The following is a 17252-nucleotide window of genomic DNA, read 5'->3' as shown; positions in this document are numbered from 1 at the left end:
TTGACCTTTAAATAGGTGTAAATTTCATCTTATGCAAATTTAGAATTTCAGACCAAGGTTGAGCAATCAAAGAATTGATTATCTTAGCTACTACTCTAGTTGGTTTCTACAGATAATATTACAGCTTAACTCTCAAGTGGCAATGTTAAGAAACACTAAGATTAAAAAAAAGATTTTGAAAGTTCTTGAGTCTAATATTTTCAAATTTACCAAATCATTGTTGGAACACTATTACTTTGCTTACCTTGTTATTTCTAAGCAACAAAACATGTTTAACTCTCTTCTGATAATCCAATTACAACTTTAGAAAAATCCTTTTTGCAAAATGTTATCTCCAAAGCTTAAATGTTGAGAAGAGTGTGTTTGCTGTCAGGAATGGAGGGGACAGTGGGCTTTTTATTTCACTAGTCCCAAAGTTTTATTTTAACCTTTTCTTATTGGTTGGCTTAACAACTTTGGGGAGTTTACTGAATTTTGATTGGTTGGATTATCAAGTTGAGCATTCAAATGTTATAAACGATAATTTTATTCTACAGAAGAAGAAATTTTGTGTATCATCATTGAGGACATACATCAATTTATTGGCCATTGTCTTGTCCCTTTAGATCCCTGGTGTTTGGTATGAACCTGGGTTTAACAAGAATATATCAGTCAGGATAGGTGAGGTACTAGTCTAGAATAGTACTATTCTCTTGATTCTTTATTTTTCTTATTTAAATACTTTTTAGATACATTCTTCTTAATCTATTTTGATTTTCTAATATGGATTCTTATTAAATAAATAAAAAAACTTATCAATTGATGTAAAAAGAATATATCCTAGTTATAAAAATGTCTATCTTCAAAAATAAGACATTACTTTTACAAAGCACAATCTAAAATAATCAATTGCTTATAATGTGTTCATTTTCATTTTATTTTTAAAGAATTTAAATTTAACATGTGTTTAAAATATGAATTTGTCATTCTACCAAATTTCTTGTAACTGTATATTTAAGATTCCAATATATTTGTGTCACTTAGAAATACATTATTACATCATACAAGTTACCTATCATCATGAATGTATTAACTATATTTTATTTCAAATATACTTCTTTCAAAGATACCAGAAAATAGAAAAAAATTAAATCCATAAGAACACACAACTCAAATTGATATTTAAAAAGATCTAAGAAATAAAAAATGTCAAAAATCTCTGAAGACAACTCATTTTCATTACAAAATAGAAAATCAAACCAATAATCTATGACAAGATGTAAGTTTTTTTGTCAGTAACGAAGGATCTTGCTAACCGCTCAACCAATAGGGTTTTCCTTAGTGAAGGTTATGGGAAGGTTTATTTTATATATATTTTGGGTAAGGGAATCTTCACCCTCACAAGGGATTCGCCCTTAGAAAAATACCCCCCCCCCAGAATTTATTCCCCTTTTACCTTTTAAAACTAAAATTAAAGTGGTTGACCTTATACACCCACTTTTCCCTCATGTGTCCCTAGAGGCTTCTAGGTGGCGTAGCCGCTGGTTATACAATATTTTAGTGGCAAATTAGTCAACTAACTTTAAATTTAAAATAAAATGTTTGCAAGTACAAAGCAATGCAGTTCCATTAATTAAAAGTTGTATAATTACAGAATAAACAGTTCAAGATTACAATTATTTGCAGAGAGAGAAAGGACAATGGGCTGTTTATTACACTAGTCCCCAAAGTTTTAATATAATATTTCCTTATTCGTTGGCTTGACAATTTATAGGACTTCAGTAAATTTTTATTGGTTAATTCATCAAGTTTAGTGTCCAACCTTACTTATCATCTACAGAAGATGCAATTTTGTCATCATCATTGAGGATGTACATCAATTTATTGACTATTGTCTTATCCCTTAAGATCCCTGATTCTTTGCCTAGAACTTGATAAATTGTAAAGTTTAAGAGAAATGTGCAACTATAATACTAAGCAGGGACATAGGGGTTGGACAATGGGTAAGAAATCCTAGAAATATAACTAGAATTTAGCATCAACTTACTAGGTACTTGTGTGTTAATGTTAGGAAATAAAATCTTAATTTTTACTAGAATATCTGTATTCAAACTTATTATCTTAATTATAATTAATTTAGAATATTTTCATGTAGAAAAATATACTTGTATATAAAACCTAAAAATCATATTTTATCCTTTTAAATTTATTGGCTTGCTTATAGTAAAATGGTTATTTATTATTATCTTGATCTTCTAAAATAGAAGAACATAACAGTATTCAATAGTTGTTGTATCTTGCAAAAAAGCTTTAAAAACTCATACCAAATAAGTTTTATTGGTTCTTAAATTTAAAGAAAAATATGTTGTCCTATTGTGTTATCCCTGACTACTAAGAGTGCAACTAAGTTTAGTATGTAAAATACATTGAGGCTGGATATAACAATATATTTATGTCCTATTGTCCTATCCCTGAATACTAAGAGTGCAACTAAGGCTTAGTATGTAAAATACATTGAGGCTGGATATAACAATATATTTATGGCTCAATTCAATTTAAGCACTTTGAATATGCTCACATTTTTATGTATATAAAAAGTTTTTAGATAATTTACAAAATGCAATTCATATAACATTACTTTAATTCTTATTTGGTGCTTAAATTTAGTTGATAATTATAGAAAAAAATGAAGAATTTAAGAGTAAGAATGTAAAGAATGCTACCGGCCAAAATGTTGACCTTATAGATCATGCTCGCACAAAACCTAAAAATAATCTGGAACAGTCATTAATCAAATTTTTTTTTATAAATAAATACGCGAAAAGACTTTCACCTTTTATATTGAATGAAGCTTTCCCTGTGCATCATATTAAATCTTGGCTATTCCAGATTATCCGCTTAACACGGCGTGAGGGCATGCCATGTAGGTTCAGCCGTTTGAAAAGGTTTAACCTATTCGGTTTAGTGGTTACGGTCATAGAGATTTTAAGAGACAGACGGTCATTTAGATAATTTTTTTTCTGCCATTTCATACAAGAATTTTAAAATTAGGGTCGGTCCGCCCGTCCGTCCGTAATGGATAGCTGTTTTCGTTAATTTAGGCATGTTAGAATTGTCCTATAATCAAACTTTGCATGATAATTCCTGTAGCAATTAGGTACTATTTAGAAAGCGTAGCAACTCTATAATCATAACCAGAATGTCCGTAGGTCAATTTAAAACATGTTGGTTTATAACTTTTTTAACAGAAATTGTTTATGTGATATAATCATACGATTGATCTTATTTTTAAAGTACTGATTCCTATTACAATAAGTTACAATATCATAAGCGAAGCATCCCTATAGTCAAGTCCTAAAAATGTCAGTGTGTCCTTAAACAGAATTCTGTATTTAAGAAGTTTTGCAACAAATTTACATTTAATTTTGTCAAAGCTTATATACTTATATTCTTATATTCAGTAATGTCACTCTTCACGATTTAATGTTCGTCTGTCATTCCATATTAGAGCTTCGCTTTTATGGATGTTGTCATTCTTGTTTTTATATATTTTCATATTAAACATTACGCTTGTTATTTTATCATTATTTTGTTGTAAGCTTTTGTGTATGATGGATTTGTTAACGCAGAAAGGGAAAAGAAATTCTTTTGATAAATGATATTTCCACGGTAAGCACATTTTTCATTTTTTTATTCTCATAAAATCAATGCAATCCGCATCATAACAAAGATTTTAATAATTTACATTCTCTTATTAGTAAGATAAGGGGGTAATGCCAAAAAAGTAGGAATTACTATTCATAGTAAAGACTTTCTTTCAAAGATCATACAATCAAAGTGTTGGTTGTCTGTAAGATTCGGGATGGACTACAAAAAAAGTCATTCATAGGAGAAAGTCAAATGTAAAATTTTGATAAGCAAGGTTAATTGAAAAGTTATTGCTCATCATGGATAGAAACAAAACACTTGGATGTATTATAGATTATATCTAGTACAATTGCATTATGAATTTATATATAATCAAATCTAAGGCAAAAAATGAAGCTTTTTTTTTACAAAGAATCGAGTACTAATATCATCCCCTTTTCAAAATCAATTTAGGAGGTGGGTTAGTTATTTCCAATATATAGCCCCTACGGGGAGTCTTACCCTGCGGGACTATTTGTTACTCAATTTAACCTAACCCTACCTAAAGTAATAAACAATCAAAAAACTACCCCGTCCAAAATTTTCAATTTAATTTTAAAATAAAAGGGTTTTGTGCTCCAAACGAATTAGGGCTTAACACTTTGCAGAACACGGTATGTGTGTTAAAAATGATTAAAAGTAAACAAAGAAGATAAATATAAGGAATATATTGAAAAAGGGTTCTCCGAATATTTTGATATGTTGAATGTATTGAGGCATAAATAATAAAACTAGAATGGATGGACCTTTACATTATTTGCTTCTATTGATTCTTTTCATATGCATAAAAGTCAGGGAAAGAGGGGACAATGGACTATAAATTATATTGTATCCCAGAGTTTATAACTTTATTACTAGCGGCTACGCCCCTAGAGGCCTCTAGTGGCACTTTAAATGTTTTTGTTTGTTAAAGTTAATTTTTTATGTACGATACCACCTTATTTGACGCTGAAGTCTCCTAGATTTTAAGAAAATTTTCAATTTTTTTGTCATTTCTTTTGGGAGGGTGGTAGTACCCTCCCCCAAAATAGTTAAAAACCTTCCCAGGACATATGAGAATCTACCCTGTTAAGGAGAACCCGATCGGTTTAGCGGTTAGCGAGATCCTTCAGTACACACAGACAGACAGACAGACAAACATCCTGTTACTTTAGTATAAGGATTAGGTTTTTAGCTTAAGAACTTTGGTAGCCATGTTGAATCTTGATTTAGTTGTCTAAACTTTTAAAACCGATAGTTTTAATCTACAAAAGGGGTAATTTTGTTTTTCATTATTGGGTTAAGAAGAACTTTCTAGGAAGGAAGGGGACAATGGGCTGTTTAATAAACTAGTCCCCTGGGTTTAATCAAAATGTTTTCTTATTCGTTTGCCTAATAACTTTGAGGACTATTATTGAATTTGATTAGTTTGGTTCATTAAGTTAAGTGTCCATACGTTTCAACAACTAACTGTAATCTACAGAAGGGGTAACTTTGCATGTCATCAATTGGTATGTACATCAATTTATCTTCCATTGACGCATCCTTAAGATTCCTGATATGTAAGAGGAACTTTCATTTCTGTTTTTTCAACCTAACAAAAATATTCGGCATATTTTTATTGGTTGCAAGCAGGGATCTACAGGGATAAGACAACAGCCGCCGATAAATTAATGTACATCCCCAATAATATTACATAAAATTACCCCTTCTGTAGATTAAAATAGTAGTTGAATCATTTATACACTCATCTTCATGAACTAGCCAATCAAAATTCATTAAAAGTCCACAAAATTGTTAATAAGACGAACAAGAAAACGTTATTAAAAACTTTGGGGACTAGTGTAATAAACAGCCCAATGTTTTTTGTTTGTGTAGCCCTTCCTTCTCAGCCTGGATGATCATCAGTTTTTGCCAGGTTTAAGAACCTGGCAGCTTCCAGGGGCTTGGACCAAAGGTCTCGTACTGTCAATGTTGTAGGATTACTCGGACAGCTGAACAGGTGTTTGGTGGTGTGTGATTCTGCATTGCACAGGGGACAGAGATCTGTTACTGGGGCAGCTTGATTCTGGCTTAGTCGGGCCTTATAACTATTTAGTATTTAGGTAGTTACTATAGCCAGATCTCAGTTGGGCGAGAGTAGATCTAGTTGCTCTGGGGAGGACCTTCTCAGAGTCAGAGATTTTGGGGGGGGGGGGTGGCATTCAGGACCTTAACAGCCCAATGTCCCCTCCCTCCCTGATTTATATTAGCAGCAAAGCTTCTCTACAACTCTATGCGTTGGTTTATCTATTCTTGAAATTAAACAAGTTTCCAAATTTACAATTTAACCTTCTTTGATGACTTTCATGATATTTTAGATATTTTCAAAAATTCACTACTATCTTATTCTTCTACTAGCGGCTACGCCCCTAGAGGCCTCTAGTAGCATTTAAATGTTTTTTTTATTTTAAATATCTGATTTAAGAAATAATTTGTCTATGGTCAATCAGCTGTTAAATTCATGTATCTACGCAGCGCAACTATGCTACGTAGAGACATTCATACACTAGCGACACTATGCAGCAGGAATATTTCATTTTTTTTTCGATTTTATTGTGATTTCTCTTGGAAGGTGGTGGAACCCTCCCCCAAAATAGTTATAAACCTTCCCAGGACCTATGAGAATCTACCCTGTTAAGGAGAACCCGATCATTAAATTTGGGCCCAGGTCAACTTTAGATTATTCTGTAGGGAGGGGAGACGAGTGGGGGTCATCCCTCTTGAAGAATTTGCTATATTTTACCATTTACCCCCCCCCCCCCCCCACATAAAAATAACTAAATATACAAAACCAAAACATTTTTGTGGTCTTGTATGAAATATTTTCCATTTGTATGAAAATTCCCCGCATGTTAAAAGGATTGTAAGTAAGGAAAATGCAGTTTAATGCATGCAGAAACCATGAGGAAGAATAAAAAAAGATATTGATTTATGCAAATGCCCTTTATAAAACCACTATCCATTTATCCATTCATCCATCTATAAACTTTTCTATCTATCTACCATCTACCATTGTAAAACAAAAACAATCGCTCACAATTTAAAATGTATTAGGTATTTAAAATCTTGGAGATTTAGACCTCATAATGTAAGAAGTTTTTGATGCACCATATAAAGACCTTTCTATAGACACCTTAACCATGTTTCTAACTCATTCCTAGACGATTTGGCATAAAAAAGACAGACCCATCAAACATTAAGACATGACGGCTCTGTCTTTTTTATGCAAATTTGGCTAAGATCGAGTTTAGAACTCTGGTAAAGGTGTCTGTAGAAAGGTATTTACTAGTCCCATTAAAAACAAAAATACTTCTCAAGTACTTAAAACTGTTTAGTCTTTTCTTGAAAAAGACAAACCCGTCTTAATTTATAATAAGTCTCCACAAGTGCTAGGTCTGGAGATGTGAGTAGATTTAAAATTTGATATTGTTTTCTTATTGTCATTGTTTGTAAGGATTATAATACAAATTCTAAGTGATTATTTTTTTGCTTTACACCCTTTATCTATCTACCTCTCTTTATCTATCTAACTAACTAATTAAGGTTGTAAACCGAACAATAAGCTGTGCAGCGAGTAATACTCTTGGAAAGTCACAGGAATCTTTCACAACTAAAGGTAAATAAGATCAATGCACCAAGAGAGAGAGAGGACAATTTGGATTGGTTGATTTGTTAAGTTAAGAGTTCAAACGTTTCAACCACTAATGTTTTTCTATAGAAGGGTTATTTTTGTACATCATTATTGGGGATATACATAAATATCAGTCATTGTGTTATCCCTTTATATCCTTGTCAACAGACACTTTTAGAGTAAGTTTGTTCTAAAAGAATAAATTTCAAATATATACTTAAGTAATATATTTAAACATGAGGTTCCTATTTAAAATAATCTGTTTCAATTAAAAAAAACAAGGGTGACAACATCCTTAAAAGCAAAGCTCTGAAACGGTAGGACGGACGTACATCAACATTTGTAGAGTGTCAGAACGGAATATGCAGAATATAAATGTATAAGTCGAAAGAAAATTGCATGCAAATTTGTTGAAAAACGGCGTAAATACAGATTAATGTTCAAGGACATACTTATATTTTTAGAACTTAATTATAAAGGTAAACGAGACCCAACAGACAGACAGCCACTTTTGTGACTTGTTCTAAAATAATAAATTCCAAAGTAATAAAATTAATAATATGTTTAAAGATTTAAGGTTCCTACTTAAAATGATCTGTTTTTATACCAAAAACAAGGTTGACAACAGATGCTGTACGTATTGGTGCAAAAAATGGGGACAATTTTTAAATTGATTTGACGGGGCTGTTTATTTACGTCACAAAAGAGGGGAAAGAAAAGGGAAGGAGGAAAGAAACCCCTAGAAAAGAGATGGGGGTATGACGTCACACGCCAAAACAATTTGAAATTTGTCCCCATTTTTTGCACCAATACGTACAGCATCTTGACAACATCCAAAAAAGCAAAGCATTGAAACGGTATGGCATACTTGCTTCAAAACTTGTAGAGTTTCAGAACTAAATAAGCAGAATATAAATGTATTAGTCGAAACAAAATTGTAAATATTTTTTTTGTAAACTGAATAAAAACAGGATACTTTTAGAGAAGGTTGGTTATTTAAATCTTTTTGGCCAAATAAGGATTAATAAATCCATAAAACCTAAAGCTTATAAATTAGATATAGAGGGACAAACGAGCAGTAATAATGGCTGGGTGAAAGCACAGAATGTCTAATATGGTCATTATTATATACTGTCACGTAATGATAGAGACACTACGCTTATGAAATTATTTATAGTCATCCTAAGATTGGCAATTATAAAGATAAATAAGTCAATAAATTAAACATATTTAGACTTATGACCTATAGGTTAGAACTAGATAGAGCTAATCTAACAGAGAAAGAATCACATTAAAAATACTTTTAAATTAAATTTGTTATCCTTGAACCTTTTTAAAAGTTTAATCAAATCAATTAAATTAAAACTATTCAAAACAAAAATTTATATACATATGTATAAATAAAATAAGGAAAGGACAGAGGTAGATAAACAGAGAAATAAAAAATTACTTTGAAAACTTATTCATTACAATTAATTTTCGTAAAACACGGACGACAACATTTATAAAAGTGAAGCCCTGAAACAGTAATACTAATGAAAAAACTGCAAATTACAGGATAACGTTTAAAGACATGCTTACATTTTTAGGAATTGATAATAGAGATGCCGTCTTTAATATTGTAATTTGTTGTCCTTGGAATCAGCATTCCAAAAATCAGATCAATCAGATAATTATTTCAATTAAACTTTGTTGTTAAAAAAAAAGACGCACGGACTTTCTCGTAACAGTTATTGAGTTGTTAAGCTTTCTAAATCGTACTTAACTATTATAGGAATCATCATTCAAAGTTTGAAATAGATAGGACAATTCTAACACGTCTGAATTAACGAATAGAGCAAACCGTTCCGGACGAACGGACCCTAATCATAGAAAACATTTAATTAAATTTGTCTCTTTCTATGTATGTATATAAATAAACCTCCCCAGCTCAAGTTAGTATAAATATATTCAAACAAACCTTTTAGCCAAAACTTTCTTCCAAACTTTTACGACTTTTCCATTCGATATCACTTTAGGAAATCCAATTATTTACCTCCCCAGGGAAATAGGGATAGGTTGAGTATGTATACAAAAGTTTGTTTTGAAAATTGTTTTAAATTTATATTTTATAAAAGCAATAGAAGCACTTAAAAGTGTCTATAAAAAGGAAATTATATAATACAAATAACCAATGATAGGCCAATACACAGTCTAAATTACCAATGACAGGCCAGTAGAATGTCATTTCTTATAAGCACTATAAAAAGCTTCAGATAAAACAGCATTCATTCAGATGTAAAAATCCACTAAAATAGAAAATAAATATATTACTTTATCTCTTTAAAGAATTTTCTCTGTTTCAACTATCAATTATTTTGGTGTGGTCACAGACAAAAGAAGGAGAGATTTCATTTTATGTAAATATAAATATGTTTATAGCATGATGTATAACCAGACAACTACCTTGATCCCCCTGGTAAGGACCTTTTCGTCTGCTAGCAATTTCCTTTCTGCTCTTTTTTAGCGACTTGGCTGTGTAATATTCCAACCGCTATTCATTGATTTTAAAAAATCCAATTGAAAGTCGGCACAGGGTCCTCTGCAGCAACCTACATTTATTTAACCCCTTCTTCCTCTATTGTTTTACTCTAATGAAATACTAAAGAAAATAGGGATGAAAATAGTATGGACATAGTATTATCAGGGGCTGCTAGCTATTTAGCCAATTAATTCCATTAAACTAATTATATCAAATTATTGTTAAATTAAAATTGCAACTATATTACATTACTACTAAAATAATTACTAACTTCTTTTTTTTGAGGGGGGGGGGGTCTTTTTCTATGGGCGACTTCTCTTGGGGAGAAGGGGTTACCCTAAAATAGCTATAAGCCTTTCCAGGACCTATGAGAAGCTACCCTGTAAAGAAGAACCAAATGGGTTCAGTCGTTAGCGAGATTCTTTGGTACACGCAGACTCAGATCCAGTTACTTTATAACAAGGATTCTGTAAAATCTACTTTATTCTATAGTATCTATTCTATGAAATCATTTGAGAATAATAAAGATTTATTGGGAAAATGTTTGGGAAAATTTATTAAATTCTTTGTCTCTAACAAAATCTACTTGAAAATTTTTTTTTTAAGTTTACTCAAATAGATTGAATACTCTTATAGTGGAACATTAAATTAAATTCTTATAAGTTGCAAGCTCAATAAAATCCTTTGCTTTTTAAATATTTTTTTTAGAACCTAACAAAGTTGATTTTTGGGGGTTTTAGAGCTGTTTTATATTTTTTGTATAATCCTTTAAATGATTGTTTAGCCCTTCGGGAATATTTAAACCTAAAGGGTTTTTCTAACCCTTACCTAAAGATGATCTTACTTAAATTATTTAAAGTTTGTTTGTTATTCACTTTCAAATAAAACGACAAATTAGAATTCAAAAGAAATGAAACTAAAAAAAACAGCTAAATTAAAAATAGAAAGATTTTAAAAGTAAAAATATCAAATGCTTTTTTTAAGTCTCACTAACACAAATTCTCTCACATTATTTTGTGACTAATTATGACAAATTAGACATGTTGTCTAATTATTTTTGAATATTTTTTTAATTCAAGGAATATTGAAACGCTTCATTAAAACATTGTACTATACTTCTTACAAAAATACATTTTTTGAAGATTGTTAAATTTTTTTTGGAGGATTTGTACAAAAATAATTTCGGTGACTTTTCTTCACAGGCCAATTTAAACATACTTTTTTTTACATACTTACGTATTTCAGGTTTTATCATACTAAGTAAATGCCTCAATGATTACATAAACATTTATCTTTGATCACATAACCAATGTGTCCTTGAATGCTATATATGTAATAGTAAATACCATAGTCAACCGTTTCAAATTTTAAGTTGTTTATATCTATCTATCTATACATCAAACAAAGTAGTTAAATGTTTTTTATTTTAAATAAAAGGCTGATTTAGTAAGAATTAAACTTAAAGTAAAATATTAAAATCTTGGTGTGGTATTAAGGAGAAATTTATAACGAAGGGGGGAGGGATTTAAATCTAATTTTAGGCTGTTAAGACAGATAAAAACACAAAACTTTTACTAATTTTTAAATTTTTTATCTTTATTTCTGTCCATATAATCTTTTTTTTTGTTTGTTTTATTTTAAATCTGCTTCTTGTGTGTTAGGTAATCTCGCTGTATAAGTAAATAAAATTTGCTTTGCCTAATAACTAATCGACAGTAACAAAAAATCAAGAAACCTGGCAATACAGAAAAAAAAATATTATTTTTAAATCACAATTTTGCTGCAATTCAACACCTATTTTCCCTCTGTTTTGTATGGATGTCAAATTCAATAAATTCCCATCTGATCAAAGGAATTCTTATTCAAAGTGATCGTTGTCGCATGTTGTCTAATCTTGCCAAACAAATATTTGTCTAATTCTCTAAGTTTGACATTATAGTAAAACAATAGAGAATGAGGGGGGGTAAATAACCGAAGGTCCCCTTTCCAAGGACTCTGTGCTGAATTTTTTGGGTTTCTAAAATGACCAATAGCGTCGGGAATATTAACACAGTCAAGTAGCTACAAAAGAGCAAAAACCAATTTGTTAGCAGACCAAAAAGGTATCCAATAGGGGGATCTATGTAGTTGTCTGGTTATACGTCTAGGATATAAAAGGGATAAGATAATAGCCGATAAATTGATGAATATCCCCAATGATGATACAAAAATTACAAAATTATTAAAAACTTTAGGGACTTGTGTAATAACAGCCCAATGTCTCCTTCCTGGTTGAATTAAACACAAGTAAACATTGCAAAAATATCATATCAGCTAGTATGAATTAGCAAGAAGGAGATTTCATAACCTTAAGTTCCTATTAGACTTTGAAACCTAACAAAACATTTATTAGGAAGCTATATTGAAATTAATTTCGAAAATCAGTGGCGTGCAACGCAATTCAAAAGGGGGTAGAAAAATTAAAAATGTTTATTTATAAAGGCCTTTATTTATAATAAATTCAGCTTATTGATCCTGTTACTATAAAGCTATTTTGAGATCTTAAAGAACTTACAAAAAGTTGCACTCAATGTTATTCGATTTAATTAGATTTAGAAGTTACATAGTAATGAATTAAAACATCTATACTGTTAAATTTAGTCGTTTTCCTTTTTCTGTGAAATAAATTCGTTCATGTAAATTAATAAAATTATAAAACTTGAAATTTTCTCGCAAGTAAAAAATGCACGAACAAAAATTCTGAAAATGTCGCAATTTCAAAACTTTTTCAGGGGTTCGATGTTTAAGAATTTAAACGCCTAAACACGTAATATAATTACAAATGCATCCTCTTTTTAGTAGCAAAGCTACTCTATAATTCACAATGTCCGTCCGTCCGTCCGTCCGTCTGTCCGTCCGTAATTAATGAATTGGGGGAAACATGATTTTCTCGGCTCCTATAAAAGATAGAGAGCTGAAATTTTTTGACAACATTCCCATCATTAAGGAGCACAATTAACTATAAAACATCAATGGCGGTCGGACTGCTTTTTAGCAAGTTTTAGGCTATTTTTTATATTTTCCAAATTTTCCCCATATCTTTGGTGTTTATGGTCTGATTTTCAAAATTTTTTCAGTTAAAGATATCAAAATTAAATTTCCCGTCATTTGAAGAAAACAACAATGACGGTCAGACTGCCTTTTTGCAGGTTTTTGGCTATTTTTATATTTTTCACATTTTTCCCCATATCTTTGGTGTTTATGGTCCGATTTTCGAAATTTTTTCAGTTAAAGATATCAAAATTAAATTTCCTGTCATTTGAAGAAAACAACAATGACTGTCAGACTGCCTTTTTGCAGGTTTTTGGCTATTTTTGTATTTATCACATTTATACCCACATCTTTGGTGTTTATAGTCCAATTTTCAAAAATTTTTCAGTTAAAGATATTAACATTAAATTTCTGGTGTTTTAAGAAAAGAAACAATGGCGGCCAAACTGCCTTTTAGCAGGTTTTTGGCTATTTTTATATGTTTGACATATTTCACCATATCTTTGGTATTTTTGGTCCAATTTTAAAACTTTTTTGCATTAACAGTTTCAAATTTTTTTCCCCCATTGTTATGTGCATCTAGTATGTAATTTACTTTAACCGTCTTCATCATACAAAATAAAACAAGGTTTCGTGTTTATTTTCTCCAATAAATCTATTCTTGATTTTGATAAATACACTTTAAATCTACTTCTACGTATTCCCATCCACAATTTTTGTGCTTCGCTACTTATGGATGTTGTCATCCTTGTTATATAGAAAATTTTGATATTTCTTACATATTTCTAAAAGGATTATAGTATATAATAGTCTAGCAAATTTAGCTTTTTAAATACTTAAATTCCATATATTATTCATAGGCCATTTTTATATATTATATGAAACACCCTAATTACAATGTAGATGCCCTTGAACAAAAAAAACAGCTGTAGAAAATACTTAGCAGAATATATTTTCATGTCTTCGTTTTTTAAGAATCGGACTTTGAAGTATTTGTGAAATTAGATAAGAGAAAATAAGATTGTGAAACTTTATTTAAGAAAAGAGCTTGGTTGTTTGATAGAAAAAGGAATAATGCTATTGGCTAATCTTTAAGGCATGATTTTAATATACATTTAATTACATAATTGACTTTTGATTTTAGTTTATTGGATTCATAAATCATTGGTCATTAATAACAAACATTTATATTTTTGAAGATGTGTAGCATCTCTATAAGTTTTTGTTTAAGACAATGGGCTACTTATTACACTGGTCCCCAAAATTTTAAATAATGTTTTCTTATTAGTTGACTAATAAACGTTGGGGACTTTTAATAAATTTGTAAGATTTCAGTATTGTTAAGAACAAGTTCTTATCCAGTGGATATTAATTGGTTTCGAAGCCATACTGTAAAACAATTTCCTCTTCCTTTGTACCTGCAATGTTGGATATTCGTGAAATTAGTTAAAAGAAAATAAGATTAATTCTATTCTTTTTTCTTCCAAGAACACTGGAGGATTTCATTCAAATTTTCAAAACAATAAAATTAAATTTATGTAATAGGCAGACAGACAAAATGATATTTAAAAAAAAACTATATGAAGCTTTTTATAGTGCCTATAAACAATGACGTTATACTGGCCTACCATTAGTAAATCAAATGTAAAATAGCCTGACTTTGGGACGAAGACCAAACTGCATTACTTTTGTGTCACTTCTGATTCCTGTGACGTCATAAAATGGGGAAGATGAGAGGAGAAGTGGGAAAAAAATCCCCTAAAAAAGATATGGAGAATATGACGTCAAAAGTGCTGCAAAATTAATGCAGTTTGGTCTTTGTCTGACTTACCATACCATGTATTGGCCTATCATTGGTCTTTTGTATTGTATGACGTCATTTTGCATTGGCACTATAAAGAGCTTTGGATTGTTTTTTTAAAGCATGTTTTTATAAGGTTTTGCTTATACATAGATCATTTTCATGCTTGTAAAATCTTATTCTTTAAAGTAGTAAGGGTTTTTAACTGTATCTTAAGATTTCGATAACTACTGAACTGATTGTTTTCTTTATTTGACAATTTGACTCTTTATTTAAGAGGATCTAGATTCTAGGGGTGAGCTATTTATATAAAACTGTTTTAAAGCTTGTTTTTTTTGGTTATGTATTAAAGCCCGTAATATTAAATTAGTAAAAAAGACTTTTGGGGTATACTCCTTTTCACGACATCCCTCCATATGGAGCGATGATTTTCTATAGCTCCTTCAAGGAGCTATAGCATAGCCTCTCATCATATGGAGCGATGTGAAAGCCCCTTTTAAGGAGCGTTCATATCGCCCCTTATGATAAGAGGCTATGCTATAGCTCCTTCATGGCCTCTTAATAGCTCCTTTAAAGGGGCGTTCATATCGCCTCTTATGATAAGAGGCTATGCTATAGCCCCATGATGGCTCCTTTATAGCCTCTCCATCGCCCCTCCGTAGTCCCTTACCTTAATTTATATAACAACCCACTTGATGGCCCCTACATCGCTCCTCCATCGCCCCTTCTCCAAATTTATATTTGTGTTCTAGTTCTCAAGCAAGCAACACATAATTTGTTTGACCGCTATAATCCTATTCATGTGAATTACAGTTAAACTAGTAGGGTGACACAAAATTTTTATTTCTAAAAAAATGGCCAAGAAAGTTGATGTCGAGGTAGTGAAAGATGTATTGAAGAAAATAGGAAGAGAAAAGTGTGAAGTCGATGTTAATAACAACAAAGCACTTTTAAACTACCTATTTATTGTTTGCCAGCACATAATTTCCACTAGTGGATCAGAGTGGAAAACTGTTGGCAAAGATGGCAAATGCACAAATCTGAAGGATGATGTAAAGACTGCTAAGGCTGAGGCTAAAGAAGCGTTGAATACGGCAGATTACTCATTGCAACGTAATCTTAAGGGCAACTTTATACTTACTAGCCCTCCTAATGTTGAAAAAGGATGGAAAAGTCTCTTTGAACCCCATGATGAACAGGACACAAGAACTCTGACAGAAAGGACATTAGATCTTGTCCAGGAGTGCTACGGAGTCAGAATTCCTGAATCTGACATAACAGCAGTACATGAACTAAAAAACAACTCAGTCCTGCTAAAAATTTGGAACAGAAAAAATGGGTCACCCTATTTTGATTTGGTTTCCGCTGTCAAAAGAGGAGGAGTAAAGAAGTCAGATATACCGAAAAATGGAGGCGGGGATATGCGTGGGGAGGGGGTCAAGAATGAGGGGTATGGGGACCAGAAGGAGGGGGAGGATATGACCAAGAAATGTGACTCTTCACATCCTGGACCGAAGGTAAAGTCTTACATTCCCAGACAAAGGTTCTTCATAAACTTCCAACTAACTAAAAATCGTTATAAGATTTTAGGTCATATCAAATTTCTAAAGAAAAAAGGATCCATTCACAAATTTGATACAAACCAAAATGGAGACATTAACATGACTGTCAAAGAAGGCGAAAAACCCGTTTGGCTAACTTACTATCCCAAAAGTGAAAATTCATTTACTTACACCATAAGTGATATCGACAGCTATCTGCCTCAACATGTTGGTGTTAAATCTGATATAAAGCCAAAATATGTGAAAAAGAATTAAATTGATTCTAAATTCAAAAATCATTCTCTGATATCAAATCTAATATATGTCTAAACTAACGTCACCACTCTACACTTTATCTCTATTGTATGTCACTAATCTCTTACTATATGATAATCAAGTTTACTATTTTGGGGTTTAATAGTATAACTTATAAAATAAATTTTCCAAATTGGCACTTTTTAATTGTAAAATTTAAACTTATCTGTTATTATAGGGCTTTGATGATGATATAGATTTAATTTCAAGTAATGGTCAGAATGAGCTTATATTGAATAGTGATTTTGGGCATAGTTGTAAGTATGTTGATCAAAATGAATTTAAATCGCTAGTTAGTAATAAAAGTGAACAATTTTCCGTTTTAAGCTTAAATATTCGCAGTATTTCAAATAAATCAAATGATCTTAGAGACTTGATAGATGAAACCAAAAACAAAGACTTTAATTTTTCTTGTTTATGTGTCCAAGAGACGTGGGGAATCAAAAATCAAGATTTAGTCTGTCTAAATAATTATAATCTAATCTCAAAAGATAGGGAAGTAAAGAGGGGCGGGGGTTTGGCTATTTATTTATCTAACTTAAAAAACTATGAAATTATCAAAGAATTCTCGTGCTTTAATGACAATTTTGAATCTCTAATAATTAAAGTTTACATTTCAAGAAATAAGTTTAAGATAATCGCAAATATTTATAGAATACCTAATAGCAATATACAATTTTTTTCTGATTGGCTTAACACAACTCTAACTTCTCTCAAAATGATGAA

At 31.0% G+C, this 17252-nt stretch overlaps 1 protein-coding gene across 1 annotated transcript in view; it reads left to right on the top strand.

Moving 5' to 3' along the window:
* LOC145323943 (lachesin-like) overlaps positions 1–17252 on the top strand; it is a 93207-nt gene that overhangs the window by 56291 nt on the left and 19664 nt on the right. Inside the window, exons 14-15 of the mRNA XM_080166555.1 lie at positions 3609–3648; positions 7231–7303. Coding sequence (XP_080022681.1) covers positions 3609–3648; positions 7231–7303 — 113 coding nt within the window. The remainder of the gene's footprint in view (positions 1–3608; positions 3649–7230; positions 7304–17252) is intronic.

Source organism: Acartia tonsa, chromosome 7, assembly GCF_053477335.1.
Source record: "Acartia tonsa isolate MP-2025a chromosome 7, ASM5347733v1, whole genome shotgun sequence".
Taxonomy (NCBI): domain Eukaryota; kingdom Metazoa; phylum Arthropoda; class Copepoda; order Calanoida; family Acartiidae; genus Acartia; species Acartia tonsa.
Note: the sequence above shows the minus strand (reverse complement) of the source record. Positions and strands in the feature narration are given on the sequence as shown.